The sequence below is a fragment of the Guillardia theta genome (genome assembly GCF_000315625.1).
Source record: "Guillardia theta CCMP2712 unplaced genomic scaffold GUITHscaffold_15, whole genome shotgun sequence".
Classification (NCBI taxonomy): domain Eukaryota; class Cryptophyceae; order Pyrenomonadales; family Geminigeraceae; genus Guillardia; species Guillardia theta.
In genome coordinates, this window is record NW_005434659.1 from 913,563 (window position 1) to 929,001 (window position 15,439).

A 15,439-nucleotide genomic window follows, 5' to 3' on the forward strand; every position below is an offset into this window, starting at 1 on the left:
CTGTGAAGGCACACTATGTTGTTGATGTCCTGCCCTTGCACGCGCCTGCGTGAAACTTCTCCATCTGTTGAAACCCATGGAATCTCCGCGGATCTCATCTTTCTGTCAGAGGAGCAGCAGCGTACGTTTCAAAATGGTGGCAGCGAGCTTGTAGGACGTGAAATGGCCGAATCGGCCGAGGAGGATGGCTTTGGAAGAAGCAACAAGACAGAACATCTGGCAGAAAACTTTTACATGAAGATCACTGACGCCGAAAACATTTCGGTCAAGGAGACAAGCAAGCTGTCTTCTTCAAATGGACACAACACAAACAATGGTGAGGTCGGCGTCATAGGCAGAGATTGTCAGGCTAGGATTGGTGAAGAAGTTGAGTTGTCAGAGGAAGGGAAGAGCGACATCCTCAACAGGCTGATATCGGGAGGAAACTCCGGTGTGATCTGTAAAGTGATGGACAACGGACTTTCCTGCACGGTCCGGTGGCACCGAAGGCCGAACGAGACGCACTATCACGACACTGGGAAGCAGAGGAGGTTCGAGCTCCGCAGGCTGCGAAGGCAGACAACGACTAGGAACTACATGAGCCATGAAAGGTATGATTCACGGACGACCGGCGATTCCATCTGGTCGACGGGGGGGCCGATGGAGTACACAAATGGGCTGACTAGCCCCAGGAAGTCGTTGACTTCTTTCTTGGACGCCTTGAGTCCTCGGCAATACACGGAAAGACCCTGGTATATGCTGAACAAGGCCACCAGCCCTCCCACCTCCAACTTCCCGACGGCGCGCGTGCTGGAGGCAAGGTCCGTCGAGCCGTCGAGGTTGAGCAGCTTGCAAGGGTCAGCATGGGTGGAAGATGAGATGATCGACGATGAGAGGATGCTGGAGCTGATGAGCAACGATCCTGTCCAACAGGTGGTGAGCGAGATGGACCTGCACGACAACATGCCAATCTCCGAGGAGGAGATGCTGATGAATTTCAAACGCGATGAGCCCAGCCAAGTAGGTATCGGGTGCTCGACTTCATCGCAATGGGGCAGCCAGCACTTCACGCAGGGTCATCACATTCCGCAACCAGCATACTTCAAAGACACAGAGTTCGATGAGGAGGAGATGATTCAGTTGAGCGACATGCAACACATACCAGCAGCCAAGAACAAGCCTATGGACGAGGTCATCGAGCGTCAGGCTCACACTTACGCGGTCTGCGCATTCGAATCCTCTAGCTCTCACGTTGCCCCACCTCCTTCCTCTGCCCCACCTCCTTCCTCTGCCCCACCTCCTTCCTCTGCCCCTGCCCCTGCCCCTGCCCATGTTCTGATTGTTCTCACCCGGTTTCTATCAGGCTAGGAGGATGATGAGCAGGTTCACTCCGCTCGAGTTCCGAGGAGAGACAGACTTCTCCAAGTTTCTCAACGACAGGGGTGGGAAGAATCACCTGAGACAGCGAAAGAGAGACTCGAGCCATGACGTCAGCATCAACTTCTATTGATAAATATAGACAGATGAGACTATGAAGCAACTACGGATCTGTTCAAGGGATCAAAGAGGAAGAAAATTGCTTGATGGTCTGTGTTGCCCTCTTTGCATCTACATCCATCATCTTGTGGTGTTTTTGTATCGATGTCTTGTGTTTCTGTTTCCTTCTCCTGTTCGTCTCCTGTGTTCATCTTCCTTATTTCTGGACGTATTAATCCTCTCTCTCCTTCACTTCCCTTGTCTTTGATGTCATATCGTATTTCTGGTTCGTAGCTGCTTCCTTCCTCACTTCATCATCGAGTTCATCCGCTCCCTCACCTTCGTTCTGATCGCCTTAGTCCCCACGCCAATCTACTTCAACTTCTCATCGTCTCGCTTGTCTTCTGGTCCTCTCGTCTCTAAATCTCTAATGCCCTGTCTTGATCTTCTCTTGATCTTCTCTTGATCTTCTCTTGATCTTCTCTTGATCTTCTCTTGATCTTCTCTTGATCTTCTCTTGATCTTCTCTTCTCTTGATCTTCTCTTGATCTTCTCTTGATCTTCTCTTCTCTTGATCTTCTCTTGATCTTCTCTTCTCTTGATCTTCTCTTGATCTTCTCTTGATCTTCTCTTGATCTTCTCTTGATCTTCTCTTGATCTTCTCTTGATCTTCTCTTGATCTTCTCTTCTCTCACCTCCTGACTTCAATCAGTTCCGTGCGGGTTTTTCGTTCGGCCTACACCTGTTGCACTCTACTACCCCTCCATTTGATATAATAATTTTGTCCAAGTGATGGGTGGGGTAGCAAGAAGGGAATTTTCATGGCAGCTACAGAAGGAGAGGGAGGGGGAGGGGCAAGAGGAAGAGGAGGAGAAGCGAGAGGCAGAGGAGGATGGAGAGGAAAGTGGAGTTTCAGACCATGCATGACGGCGAGTTTGATTTTGCTCGCCTCGCTGCATTTTGTGCAGAGTGAGTCGCATCGCGGTGGTGAGGATAATGGGCGGGGTGAAGGCGGGGTGAGGATGATGCCGCAAGAGGACGACGGGAACGATGATGGTTTCTTGCGATCCGTCAACACCTCGGTCATTGAAAACATCACCGTCGTGAACATCACCAATGTTGTCACCGAGTATGTTTCAAACCAGTCAACGAGCAACCTAGGGGAGGAGATCAACAGGTCACTCGAGGAGAGAAAACAAGAGCCGAGCTCCTCTGAACGTGTCCTTCAGGCTCATCTTTGCCATCAAACACCCGAGCTCCTTCTTTCAGCCCAGCGACATGGGTGCGGTGAAGGTTGTTGGTTGACAACCTGCTCACAACTATCTTGATAGACCCTCTGATAGTCAGAGTGCTCTGGTCCGGGTTTGTTCTCTTTCTCGTTGCATCGTTCATGATCGTGATTGACCGCCATCGGTACAAGATCAAGTACCAGGTCCTGTTCTCACTGTTGACGACTCTCTTCCCTCATGTGGACGACGCGGCAGGGTGATCACAACTTGCTGTTCTTGATGTTCATCACCACAACCCTCACGTACATGACGATGGCCAACGGCCATGGTCGAGCTTACAAGTACGCCATCACAGGTGAGCTGGATATTTGAATCTCCCTCACGATGTTTCAATGCTCCTCTCAAGTTTTGGATCTTGGTCACCAAGTTGCATTCAATATTCCTGATGAGGTTGCTATGCAGAGGTGGACCCAAAGAATCTCACGCGAACATGTGTTGACAACTCAACGAACGCGAGCTCAACGAATGTTGTTCCCCTTGCTCTTTGCTCTTGCTCTTGCTCTTGCTCTTTGCTCTTGCTCTTGCTCTTGCGCTTCCCCTTCCCCTTCCCCTTCCCCTTCCCCTTCCCCTTCCCCTTCCCCTTCCCCTTATCTGCGCGCATCTGGTTCTTCGAATTGAGCGTCTTCTTGCAATTGTAGACGATCTTCAACACAGCTACAACTGGATCAAAGTTCGATTCTTGTCCTTCGGGAGACGTCAAGTACATTTGGATGTCAGCAGTGGCAAAGTTCGAGGTACAGGCGAGCAAGTAGCTTGCTACTCTCCTGATCCTCCTTTCAGATGGTCCCTTTCAATCCTCCCTTCTTCTATGCCAAATACGTGCAATGGATGATCTCTACCAATATCACGCTCTACCTCCTCATCCGGTCAGTGGCCAAGGCGAACAAGAGAATCACCTTCCGTGTCATGGTAGCTCCTGCAGGAGGAGAGCTCGGGGCTGAGTCCCTCGCAGGCCTGCAACTCGCTGATGATTCTCAGCGGACTCTGTGCAGCCTCGATGAGGGTGGACGAGATCAGCACGCTGGATGTCCGCATGATCGTGAAGAGAAGGGAGCTGACGGGGCTGGCAGGCGCCGCGGTACATCACGTCTCGATGGATCTACTGGGTGTTTGGGATGATGTTCTACATCCTGCTGCTCACAACCCTTAACAATGGCGTGCGATTGGCAGCAAACAGCCGGCAGACGCACGCAGAGAGGGGCAAGGTGTTCAATGAGGTGAGGGAGGGAGGAGGGCGAGCGGACGCGAATTGAACGCCCCACAGCTCTTCTTCATCATCTGTGTTGGGTGGTCCCTCTACCCGTTCGTCTGGGTCGTCACGGAGGGCGCTTACATCGTGACCTTCACTACCAACGTCTACTCCTTCACTCTCCTCGATGTCGTGACCAAGTTCTCCTTCGCGGTGCAAGAGCAAGATTGCACTGTATGCTTGCTGAGTGAACTGCAGGCTGTTTTCCTCATCCGGATACCGAAGAGGAAACATCAGAAGCTCCGTCATCCTGCGGTGAGTTTGCTGCACCTGCTGCAACCCACGTGACAACCCAGGGCAGACTGAGAAGATTCAACAACTTCGCAACTTCTTCTCTAGGAGACATCATACCGCCGACAATGCCGATCCTCGAGATTCCTACAGAACATGATGCACATGAAATTGAAGCAGTGAGATGTCGGTGTATAGACAGTCATCGTGTGTAAATATTCGTACATTTGTAAATGATTTGTTGTACCTTTGCACAAAGAAAGAACCATACAGAGAGTCGAGCACAACTGATTGTTCTGCATCACTTGTCCTCAGCGAGCCGTGCAACCTTCACTCTTCCAGTGCTTTCAACAGGGAACTAACTTCCTTCAAGGAGTCACGCAGCCTGGCGCAGGGCTGGACTGGCACGGGTGCTCCATAATGGAGCGCATAGAGGTGGTAGCGATCTTCTTTCCCTTGCTGGCAGTGCTGGCAGCTGCATTCACGACATTGGCCGTATCTTCCATCCGTTGGATAACGTTCCTCTTGAAGGAATCGTCATTGAAGGCTGGCAGCAGAGGAGGCTGGGGCGTTCCCAGGAGCGATAGCTTGTCGAACATTGGAGGAGGAAAGAACTACACAGACTCGGTGTGAGAACAGGGATAGAGGGGATGAGCAGGAGCGGGAGCAGGAGAGGGAGAGGGAGCAGGAGCAGGAGCAGGAGCAGGAGCAGGAGAAGGCGGCCTTTCACAAACAGCTGATCCTACTAGAGGGGCAGCAATGCATGAAAGTGGCGCAGCCGGAATTAGATTTCAAAGATTACGGACAAATTAAGGGGTCATGAAAAGCGCAACAACAGATATTAGTGCCCCTAAATATATATTAATTAAACAAAACCCAAATTAAGCTGGTGTCCATGGCGAGCAACGATGAAGATGCTTTGAGGCGACGGGTAGGAGGAGGAGAGGAGGAGAGGAGGAGAGGAGGAGAGGAGGAGAGGACTGGAACACGATGATGATAACTATGATGATGAGAAGGAGGAGGAGGAGGAGGAGGGGGAGGGAGGTGGAAGAGAAGGTGGTGATGGTGATGGTGATGGTGATGGTGATGGTGTGATGGTGGTGGTGAGAAGCTGATGCCAGAATATAGCGTTGGTGTACGAGCTGAAAGATCTGCAGCTTTTGAATCAAAGTGGCACACTAAACAAACTAGGATTACATCAGCATTTGCTTGACCCCTTTTCATTTTCTTCCCTTGCCAGATCGTGGAGACAGCAAAGAGGAAGCTGCAATCGTCCGGAGAGAAGGCAAGGCAAGGCTCTCGTCGGTCAAGCGTGAAGCTTTGTTGTGCAGGACAGACTCAAGGAAATCCTCAAGAAACGTTTGCAGGAGGTGGGATGGGAGGAGGAAATGCAAGATTACTGCAGAGGTCAGCATTAGGAAGTTACTTCTGAAGTTTGTTGTAACGAACTCTCTCGCAGAACTTATTCAGAACAAGAGCTTGGAGCACATCGATGTGCCTAAGCTCGTGCAGGAAATCGCGCAGAAGTCTAGAGGTGAGAATGCAAGACTGAGGAATGGTGGATGGCTGATGTTGTCCATAGCTGCGGTGCCGGACAACATCCGAGAAGAGATTTCTTCACAAGTCAAATATTTCCTGCAGCATCCGAGCAAGGAGTGATTGTTCTTCAAACGTCTTTGACAGGAATACGAGAGGTTATTCTTCAGAAGTTTATGTTAACAAACTTGAGAATTTAGGCTTAACTATTAGATTATGTTGCACACTGCTTGTAAAAATACATCTAAACTTGACTGCTACATCCTTCATCACGTCAATTTGATCCATCTCGTTGAGATCCTACTGTTTCACTTGTTACACTTGTGCGATCTGCGAAGCAGCTGCTTTTCTTCGTTGCACGATCGGAATAAACCTTGCAGCAATAGCTCTCATCAACCTTTCAAGCTTTTCTCTCCCCGCTTCACTCTGCCTCAGCTTTGCGAACGTTTCAATCTGGGCAACAACACGTCTCAGCTCTGAAAACATGTAGTACGCGCAAAACATCACTGATCACCTCCATATCGACTTGAAAATCGTTCATGAGCTCATTTGACGTCCTAAAGTCTCCCATCTCCCTTGCAAATGGCCTGCACATTTCAGGATTTTCCCTCTGAACACGATCAAACTCCTCAGGTGAGACCTGCACAAACAAGAAACTTGAGAGGCGAGATGAAACGTGGCGAAGGGAAAGAGACAACAGCGAGGTGTGTTAGAGAGCGAAGGAAGCTAGGCAGTGGGAGGGAGGACGACAGGAGGGAGTATAACACTCACAGGGTTAAAGTAGTAGAGCTGATTCAGAACACGTCCTCGTCCGTCAAATTGACGGCATTGCGACAACTTGCAGAAGATGCAACCCTTTGGCTTCTCTGACCAAATATCCTTCACACGATAATAACGCTCTAGCAGGACATCGTTGGCGTGAAAGGCACCCTCAATCGTCTTGCAGAATTGATCCAACTCAGTCATGTAGAACGGAATGTCCTTTGCAGCAAATCGAGTCAGAAGCTCTTCTTTGTGCAATCCTGTCAGCTTGGTCATTGAATTTGTCACGCACACATCTTTCCTCCTTGACTCCTCAGGGTCGTATCTGATACGGACACAGGCAGAACCGTGAAGAGAAGAGAAATTTTCCAGGGCACTAATCTCTGAGTCTTCACAATTGCTCAGATTGCTTGCATTGTCATTCTCAAGGAGGTGAATGTTATGCCTTGCAGTAGAAATCCCATCATCCTTCAGCACAAACATGTTCTCCAGAAATCTTACTCCTTCCTTCAGCATATCTTGCAACTTTGGAGGCATCGTCAGAAACATCTTGAGGTTCTGGCTAGAGTTGAATCCGAACTCGTTGAATCTCTTAACCAGAGCAGTGGAACCAGTGAAGATACCCTCCAGGGCCTGACCACATTCAATCCCAAAGGAGGCGGTGTTGGCCTTGAAAGCCAGAGGTCGGTCCACTTGTTCTATAGGGCTCACACTCTTGTTGATTTCCGTGGGAGGACTTGGCACAGGCGACATCGGGCTCTGCTGATTGACTGGTGAATCCTTGGGCTGACTGGTGTCTTCATGAGAGGAGTCAACGCAAAGATGCGTTCTCCCTCTCTTACAACACCGTTTACAAGGCCTCTCATCGTCACATCTTTCCTTCAGCCGGCGGCATGGCTCGCAAGCCTTGGAAACCTGCTTCCTTGATTCTGGTTTATCCTTTGCCCAGTCAGTGCAAGTACTCGCTATGCCCCTGGCAAGGCAGCGACTGCAAGGCCGTGTGTTGTCACATTTTGTCTTCAGTCTCCTGCAATTTCCACATGCTCGTAACACACAAAAAGCAGATCTGTTCAACTTCTGGTTTGAGGAATTCTGTTTTACATCCGATGGTGATAGTTGTGATTCAATGTCCTGAGGTAAAAACTGACTCATGCTCCCAAACAGACTCATGCCAAGGAGCTCGACGACACTCGTTGCTGGATCATCTGCGCAGCACAAATTCAATTTCCTTCAAATAAACGGACAAGGTACAAGTTCCATCCAAAGCGTCAGAACAACACTTTTAGATCTCAGTTGCGGCAGTTCAAATTATTACATATTTCCCCCAGTGATCGAATATGTAAACAGCTTCACTGTCTCACTCATTTTTGTAGCGAAAACCCTTTATTACGTCTGTTCACTCGGCTCAAATCTTCTTGCTCGATCATCCACTGCTTATACCCCTGCTTACCTCTCCACGTCCCATTCCTCACTAACATTGCACTCATCTAATTCCCTTCCACCCTCTTCTAGACCCTTTCCCCTCTTCTCGACCCTGCTCTGCTCTGCTCTGCTCTGCTCTGCTCTGCTCTGCTCTGCTCTGCTCTGCTCTGCTCTGCTCTGCTCTGCTCTGCTCTGCTCTGCTCTGCTGTGCTCTGCTCTGCTCTGCTCTGCTCTGCTCTTCTCTGCTCTGCTCCCCACCCTTGCCGCTTGTGCAGTACCGCCCACCGTTCCTCGAAAAGAGTCAAATCAACGGATTGTAACGTCTGTAACGAGTATCCCTGTTAACAAAAGGTTCGTTTTCAGGACAAGTCCAAAGTTTTACATAAAATTTGAAATTTACACATCATAATGAAAATTTGATCACACAATGCTAAACCCTGTAACAAGTATTGTAGTAAGTCAGCATTTGTAAACTGTGCCCTGAATTGTACTTCTCCAATATAGTCTGAACCAAGTTTTATAATCTAAAACTATTGATTTTGTACTATATGTATTTATAAAACAACCAGTTGAATTGAAAGTTACCAGATTGCTGATCAATATGTTTTATATTGATACATGTATTTTAAATCACTCGGTATCTTTTTTTTTCGTTTTTCGGCTGCTGAATTTTAGCTTTCGAAGCGTTGCTTTGTTTGGGAGGGGTGGTTCACCAAGTACTCATACATACTACTGCTAATAATTACTTAATTATTGTTCAATAGGAAATTGTCTGGTATTTTACTCCTCATGTGAGGGACAGGGTGGTGGGAACCTCGACAAAATTCAGAATGGCGAGACCTTACGCCCACTCATTGAAAGCAATGGCCCAAAAAACCCCGGCCCTCAAGTAAAATTTCGAGTTTGATAACCAATATTCAATTCAAGAAATCAAATTGGTAAATCTGAGTGCCAACTCAGAATTTGGTATCATTGCGCTATGCGGCGAAGCCGCGGTTAGTTCCGGATATCCCCCTCCTCTGCCATGGTCTTATCCTCCAAGTCTTCTAGCTACCGGCACCTCTCATCTCGTTAGCAGCAGCAGCAGCAGCAGCAGCAGCATCGTCAGTTGTCGAGTCCTCCTAGACCCTCTTCCCTTTCCCTTTTCCCTACGGTCATCCTCAACAAGCCTCATCTTGTTACCACCGCTGTCACATCTCAAACAGAGCTACATCATTGGCTGATGCCAGGTCTTGTAATCGCTACTCCCATGGTTGTCTTGATGCTTCGGTCCCATCAGACTTCTCCTTCTCTTCACTTTTACTGCATAGTTTGCTCCATCTACGCAGAATCCTGAATTTGCGAACCTGTTGTTTCACTCTAACGAATATCCTAACTGATTGGATGGCTCTCTTCATCTGGGTCCTTGATTGAAGTTTCTCTATCCTTTTCAATGTCGAGCTGTGACTGAGAGAAGTTGTGAAATCCTTTGTTATATTCCTTTGCTGCACCGTCTTGTCCTTTCTCTGAAGCCTCCCTGACGAATCTTTGTGCAAATCTTCTGTCCTCAAACCCTGAACCTATCTTCTTGTTGCTACACAATTGCTAGATGCCCGTGCAAACATGACTGGGCCCCTTTCACGGAAATCTCACATAAGCAGCGAGACCTTATCTAATGTTGTGCATGGGCAGGCTATGAAACGTTGATCGTTGCTTAAGTTGCTGCATTGTTTTTCTTTGGAAACGATGAATTGGTGCTCCCGCCCTCGACCAAAGCTGGATCTGCCATGTTGTGGGAACAATCGAAGGGAAACGATCACGATTGATGTCCCAGAGATGCCGAAGCAACAGCTAATCATGTGACTGCAATTATCTTTAAATGCCTTGCAATGACACGAACGATGCAGTTCAAGTGACACCATGTTCACGTGCGGGTCTGTCTGTATCGACAGAAACGGTCTACACAAGAAGCTGCTCGACGCTGACATCGCAGCAGCGCCGCAAACACTGCGGAGCTTCAGAGACAGCTACGCAGACAAAGGGTTGGAGAATCGAAGTTCTCGTCAGAGAATGTCAAGAGCAGACCTGGAGGCGAAACGTGGAGCAGCTGAGGTGGTCTTGGGCGAGCCAATGTAATCCTTGTTGACTGACAGCGCTGCTAGGGAGGAAGAACAAGCTACGGTGGATGGGTTCCGTTAGGAGGAGCGAAACCCTTGAGGGTCAAGTTGGAGGACTTAGTCAAGATCAAGGGGATGAGTTCCTGTTTGGGCAAAGGAGTGAGTGGCACGGTCTGGAAGGTATGAATTCGATTGCTGAGAATTAATTTCCTCACATTTTGCTAGGTGATGGATCAAAGTGTTCAGGAAATACTGGCGTTGAAAGAAATGGTTGGCTCTTTTTGTATCAATGTCTTGAATGGGTTCATTTGAGTGTATCAGGCACTGGAAGCGGATGAAGAGAAGTGCAAACTCATCGTCCAAGAGATGCAAGTAAGTCAAGATCGCGCGCTCACTAGCCCTCTCATGCTGCTGACAGATAATGTTGGATCTCGATCATCCATCAATCGTCGCCTGCCATGGCGTCTTCTATGACATGTAATGCCGAAAATGTTTCAGATTATTCATATTCTTTCTCGGATGATATTCGCGGTGTTGTGTGTTCTGGAAATTGAATGCGACTTTTTAGGGGGATCTTCAAAATTGTCATGGAATTCATGGACGAGGGTTCTTTGCTGGATATCTTGCGGTTTGGGGATCACAAGGTCTCCGTTCCAGTGCTTGGAGGTGAAAGAAGGGATAAGAATGAATCCGGAAACTGAGCTACCTACAGGATTGGCGAAACAAATCTTGGAAGCGATGCGATATTTGCACGTGGAGAAACGAGTGATCCACAGGGACGTCAAGGTTGATGATCCTCATGGTGGTAACCTGTGAGCTGAAATGATTGAGCTCAGCCTGGAAACATTCTCCTGAACAGAAAAGGTGAATGCAAGCTTGCAGACTTCGGCGTATGCAGGTATGAACTTGATTGACATTGATCAAGAGGTTTTGAAAGACCAATCAACAGCAAACCGAGAGATCGATACGACTCTACTTGTGCGACATGGGTAGGAACTGTAACATATATGTCACCCGAGAGAATTCTTGGAAATAGGTACGCAACAGTTGTTGATTATTCTCCTCGTCGAGTCATTTCATGTATTCCTAACTCATGTCGCAAAGCTATTCCTTCAATGCCGACGTGTGGGCGCTGGGAGTGATCATGGTGGAAGCGGCTCTTGGAAGGTTCTGGGGAGAAGAGGAGGAAGGGGCGAGCGTTTGAGCTGATGTTTAGGTATCCGTATCTCGTCGAGGGAATGGACAAGAAGAAGTTTGAGTTCTGGGATCTGATGGATGTGATGATCAACTCGCAATGCGCCACGTGAGTCCTTTTATGATTGCGGAATCCGATCTCTTGTTTCACGCACTTCCCCTCCTACAGAAGCTCTTTGTGCCTGTGATTTCTTGTTGGCAGGTCGAAGCTTCCACACGACATTGATCCTGCGTTCAAGTCCTTCTGTCAGGTAAGAAGGAGCTGACGATGGGAGGAGGAGCTGACATGTTGGTTGTACAGTACATCCTCGAGAAGGATCATGAGCTGCGTCCGTCGTCGGTGGATGCTTTAACGTGTGTACTTCTGTACTTTTTGTTTGGTCGTGGACATGTGCTCGAATCCTCGGGGTGTTCAACCGGAGACCTACATTCTTTTCATCATTTTGAGAAGCACAATCACCTCTTGCAACGCGTTTAAGCACTTTCAGTCTTATGCAAACCCATTCACTGTTGTCATCAAACCCATTCACTGTTGTCATCAAATCCATTCACTGTTGTCATCACCATCTACTCCCATCTTCTGCACCATCATCTCCATCATTATCTCCATCACCATCACCATCATTGTAATCGATAACCTTGTTCTCATCTGCATTCGCCATGGGTATTTATCTTGAGATTTCCAGGCATCCATTTCTGCAAACGATTCACGAGGATGTGAACATTCACATAGCTCAATGGATATCGGAAGTAAGACAGGTGCCGAGACCGTGTCGAAACACCTTCCTCGTCCCGTCCCGTCCCCCAACATTCACTCCCTGCTTCTCTCCTACCTCCATCTCTTCTCTCACTCCTCGTCTTCTTGTCTTGTTTAAGTTTTGTACTAGGATCGAAGATCAATGGACGCTAAGAAGATTTCTCGAAGCCTCGGCGGCTTGAGCATTGGCGAGCAGAATGGAAGTGCGAGGTAACGAACCTGCAAGAGACTTGATGCGTACCCATGTCAAAGTGCTCATGTCCTATCTTGGCTTCCCCTCCCCATTGCAATCCCTTCCGTCTGCAGCCGTAGAACCTGATGGCGCGCAGCTGCTGCCGTCGCAGCCGATGATGATGATGATGATGATGATGATGATTGCGAGGGTGATGGTGACTTGCAGCAATCAAACATCTGAGCGAAACAGTGCGAAGAGCACAGCGAGGAGTGAAGTTCACTCGTTGAGGTGAAGATATGTGAACATGTCGCTAATCATATCTCAACTGGTTGGCAGGAATGGGGTAGAGGGCATCAAGCTTGCCAACGGTATCGTCAAGAAGGAAGAGGAGAGGGTCTTTCAAACTTCTTCTGTGCGCGGGATGATGAACGGAGAGTCCAAGTCCCGGCTACGAAGTTCCATGGGGTTGTAACGGTCTCCTTACCCATCCTCTCCTCGCCTCTCTCCGTCCTCTCCCTCCCCCCACCTCTCCCCATTTGTGGCTTTCTCTCTCGCCTCCTCGTCCTGTCACACCAGTGCTTGCTTGCCTTCAATTTATTGTTTTTATGAAGTTGCGAGATCTTATCCACATTCCCTTGTAGTCCCGTGTTCCTTCTCCTCTACCTCCTTCAAGCTGCTGCTCGCTCCACTGCCAGTCTGCTTACTTGCGTTAACGTCAACCCCATCGAACTCTCTGCCTTCTTCACTCCCTCGTCTCCTTAGGTCGAGGCGAGGAGTAGCAGCGAGTAGGTCAATCCATCGTGCCTCTCAGTCGAGCCAGCAGAATCTCTTCCATGGAGATCTGGCAGGAGATGAAGTGAGAAGAAAGTTGAAGATCGTAGGGACAGCAGGACGAGCAGCATACCAAGCACAAGCCCAAGCACAACCAGCAGCACCATCACCATCACCATCACCATCACCATCACCATCACCATCACCATCACCATCATCATCACCATCACCATCACCATCATCATCACCATCACCATCACCAGCACCATCACCAGCACCAGCACCAGCACCATCACCAGCACCATGAGAGCAGGTGAGGTCACACCTGGGGAAGGGAGATGATTCTTCCCATCTTGATCTGCCATGGAGTGAAAGTGATTCCTCCGTCTTTGATGGCGTTGAGGCGGAAAAACGTTCCCTCCACCCTCGCCAGCCTCGCGCTGCACCATGCCTGCCCCGTAGCCGGTCTGCGAGCGAGTGAGACGATGCCCTAGGCACGGAAAGAGAGGAGCAGGAGGAGCAGGAGGAGCAGGAGGAGCAGGAGGAGCAGGAGCAGGGGCAACCTGTTGCTGTTTCTGAGCGTGCGGGGAGCCGTCAGTTGCCTTCTCGGGGTGGCGAGTCGCTCGAGCGCTTCTCTCGTCTCGCTGTCGACCTGCTTGCATGGGGCGATGATGCGCTGCCAGGTGGGTCTGCTGGACTTTAGCTGAAGTCGCCCTGAGAGAGCAGGGAGAGGGTCAGGTGGGAGGATCGAGGCAGCATGGCGACGCACCATGGGAGGAGGTCTGGGGTCTCAGAGTTTCTCCCCTCCTGTAGTCCAGCAGCAACTGCCGTGTGTGTTACCAGGAAGAGGGCCCGTCCTCGCAGGGTCACCTGGAGGTCCTCGGAGGAAGGAGCAAGACCCTCCCGCTCAAGGCAGCGATGGTGCCCTTGCAGTACCTCCGCTCGCCGCTGATTCATCTTGCTCGTCAGCTGCTCCATCCCCATGACCTTCTCCTCTGATGCCTGCCAGCCTCGGTGATGCTGAGGATCAAGGGCCAAGGGCCAAGGGGAGGAAGAGGAGGAGGAGGAGGAGGAGGAGGAGGAGGAGGAGGATATGGAAGAAGAGGAGGAGGAGGAGCAGGAGGAGGTGCAGGAGGAGGAGGAGGAGGAGGAGGAGTTTAAAGGAAAGGAACGAATGAGTACCCAGCGATGGAAGAGATCAAGCTTGACGCTTAGGATCTCTACGTCAGTTGTCGCTGTCACACTGATTGTCTCTTAGTTGTAAGGCTGAGAAGAACTAGGACGAGGAGAACGAGGAGGACGGGGACGGGGATAAAGAAGAGTAGGAAGAAGAGGAGCCTGAGAAAGGAGGGAGGAGGGAGGGAGGACGGAGGTGAGGAGGAGAGTGCAGGGAGGAGGGAGGAGGACGGAGCAGGAGGAGCAGGAGGTGCAGGAGGAGCAGGAGGAGCACGTGACTGACTTGCATGTCCACGACTTGCCGTTGGCGAGGAGATCAAGCATCGTGATGCACTGGCCCGATGAGAGAAGGAGAAGAGAAAGCTCCTTCGAGGCCTCAGAGCTCGTCAGCACCCAGCTCAACCCCAGCTGCAGCACCGGGACTCGCCGGCTGGCCTTGCGATCTCTCGCTTGGAACTTGCTGCGTCGCGTGAGCTGCAGACAGGTGAGGGAGAAGTCCAGCGGACAGAGAGAGCAGACTTGCACTGAGCCGCTGAGGATGAAGTCGAGGTGCAGGCCCTCCCGCCTCAGGCTCGGAGGTCTCCTCCCTAGAGCAGGGTGAGCAGTTGCGTGCTGACGTCATCGCCCACCAGCACTCGCCGACGTCCCCGTCTGAACCTCGAGGAGCCTGCCGGGCGCGTGAGAGGCTCTGACGGAACAAGAGGCTCGCACGTGCTGTCTTGGACGGCAAAGGTCGAGCCCTGCTGGAGGCGGGCGAGAGAGACGGAAGGAGAGAGGGAGAGGGAGAGGGAGGAGGGAGAGGAGGAGAGGGGCGAAGAGAGGGAGGAGAGGAAGAGGTTGTTGGAGGCTCTGAGCTCTTCGGGCAGGTCCGACTTGCCGAAGACGTGCTCCCTGCAGAAGCTGAGGAGAGCTGAGAACCGGCTGTCCTCGTGCTGCTTGAGGACCTCCAAGTAGTCTTTGCGGGAGAGCGATAGCAAGCAGACTCTTGAAGAGGAGCGCAAGGAGCAGGCCCACGTGCTTTCCTTCCCTTGGAACGCTCTGACGCTGCTGAGAAACCCCTGCATGCTCGGGCGTCAATCGCCATGTCGAAGAGGAGCCAACACACACCCGATGATCGCGCAGCTGCTCCTCTGACCTCTCCCCATCCCCACTCCTGACCTCAACGATCGATCCTCTGAGCCTGATCAGCAGAGCCTTGAGCTCCTCACCAGCTGAGCAGATCTCCTGCCCCTTCTCCAGCTCCACCAATTTCAACTTCCCAGCTAGTGACCTCCGCACGTCACTCGACAGCTGGCAGAAGAAGCCGTCCTGGGGTCAGAGGCCTCT

General features: G+C 50.5%; 6 protein-coding genes across 6 annotated transcripts; 4 read left to right on the plus strand and 2 right to left on the minus strand.

The window, feature by feature from the left end:
• Positions 1–162: 162 nt before the first annotated feature.
• On the plus strand, positions 163–1,489 carry GUITHDRAFT_104152 (hypothetical protein; the record flags this gene model as incomplete). The annotated part of the gene is made up of 2 exons (XM_005837265.1): positions 163–1,200; positions 1,343–1,489. 2 exons carry the CDS (start codon positions 163–165, stop codon positions 1,487–1,489), a joined length of 1,185 nt encoding a protein of 394 aa, XP_005837322.1.
• An 813-nt stretch (positions 1,490–2,302) lies between these two features.
• On the plus strand, positions 2,303–4,476 carry GUITHDRAFT_151284 (hypothetical protein). Its single transcript, XM_005837266.1, has 12 exons — positions 2,303–2,632; positions 2,685–2,737; positions 2,787–2,887; positions 2,940–3,039; positions 3,147–3,176; positions 3,383–3,478; positions 3,525–3,653; positions 3,697–3,771; positions 3,815–3,961; positions 4,009–4,146; positions 4,192–4,248; positions 4,295–4,476. Exons 4-12 carry the CDS (start codon positions 3,010–3,012, stop codon positions 4,382–4,384), a joined length of 792 nt encoding a protein of 263 aa, XP_005837323.1. The 5' UTR covers positions 2,303–2,632; positions 2,685–2,737; positions 2,787–2,887; positions 2,940–3,009; the 3' UTR covers positions 4,385–4,476.
• A 643-nt stretch (positions 4,477–5,119) lies between these two features.
• GUITHDRAFT_104154 (hypothetical protein) lies at positions 5,120–5,883 on the plus strand (the record flags this gene model as incomplete). The annotated part of the gene is made up of 4 exons (XM_005837267.1): positions 5,120–5,155; positions 5,556–5,631; positions 5,684–5,758; positions 5,807–5,883. 4 exons carry the CDS (start codon positions 5,120–5,122, stop codon positions 5,881–5,883), a joined length of 264 nt encoding a protein of 87 aa, XP_005837324.1.
• A 347-nt stretch (positions 5,884–6,230) lies between these two features.
• On the minus strand, positions 6,231–7,729 carry GUITHDRAFT_161937 (hypothetical protein; the record flags this gene model as incomplete). The annotated part of the gene is made up of 3 exons (XM_005837268.1): positions 6,532–7,729; positions 6,275–6,400; positions 6,231–6,236 (listed from the first exon to the last, which is right to left on the minus strand). Exons 1-3 carry the CDS (start codon positions 7,690–7,692, stop codon positions 6,231–6,233), a joined length of 1,293 nt encoding a protein of 430 aa, XP_005837325.1. The 5' UTR covers positions 7,693–7,729.
• Positions 7,730–9,843: 2,114 nt separating this feature from the next.
• GUITHDRAFT_135488 (hypothetical protein) lies at positions 9,844–12,205 on the plus strand (the record flags this gene model as incomplete). Its single annotated transcript, XM_005837269.1, has 15 exons — positions 9,844–10,035; positions 10,086–10,220; positions 10,266–10,310; positions 10,362–10,412; positions 10,459–10,517; positions 10,609–10,706; positions 10,753–10,852; positions 10,900–10,938; positions 10,966–11,076; positions 11,145–11,207; positions 11,257–11,343; positions 11,437–11,485; positions 11,536–11,588; positions 11,921–11,984; positions 12,122–12,205. 15 exons carry the CDS (start codon positions 9,844–9,846, stop codon positions 12,203–12,205), a joined length of 1,230 nt encoding a protein of 409 aa, XP_005837326.1.
• A 539-nt stretch (positions 12,206–12,744) lies between these two features.
• GUITHDRAFT_151286 (hypothetical protein) lies at positions 12,745–13,939 on the minus strand. The gene is made up of 5 exons (XM_005837270.1): positions 13,808–13,939; positions 13,707–13,761; positions 13,501–13,651; positions 13,263–13,404; positions 12,745–13,007 (listed from the first exon to the last, which is right to left on the minus strand). The coding sequence occupies exons 1-5, from the start codon at positions 13,919–13,921 to the stop codon at positions 12,957–12,959; spliced, it is 513 nt and encodes a 170-aa protein (XP_005837327.1). The 5' UTR covers positions 13,922–13,939; the 3' UTR covers positions 12,745–12,956.
• Between the last annotated feature and the right edge of the window lie 1,500 nt (positions 13,940–15,439).

What these genes read in the sequence shown, in the direction of transcription:
- GUITHDRAFT_151284 (XM_005837266.1), top strand. Translation starts at nt 3,010, where the DNA reads ATGGTCGAGCTTACAAGTACGCCATCACAG. An exon ending in TTACAAGTACGCCATCACAG is followed by an intron (nt 3,040 to 3,146) that starts GTGAGCTGGATA and finishes GTTGCTATGCAG; the next exon opens with AGGTGGACCCAAAGAATCTC. An exon ending in ACGAGATCAGCACGCTGGAT is followed by an intron (nt 3,772 to 3,814) that starts GTCCGCATGATC and finishes CGGGGCTGGCAG; the next exon opens with GCGCCGCGGTACATCACGTC.
- GUITHDRAFT_151286 (XM_005837270.1), bottom strand. Translation starts at nt 13,921, where the DNA reads ATGGGGATGGAGCAGCTGACGAGCAAGATGAATCAGCGGCGAGCGGAG. An exon ending in ACGCTCAGAAACAGCAACAG is followed by an intron (nt 13,405 to 13,500) that starts GTTGCCCCTGCT and finishes ACTCGCTCGCAG; the next exon opens with ACCGGCTACGGGGCAGGCAT. An exon ending in GAATCATCTCCCTTCCCCAG is followed by an intron (nt 13,008 to 13,262) that starts GTGTGACCTCAC and finishes ATCTCCTGCCAG; the next exon opens with ATCTCCATGGAAGAGATTCT.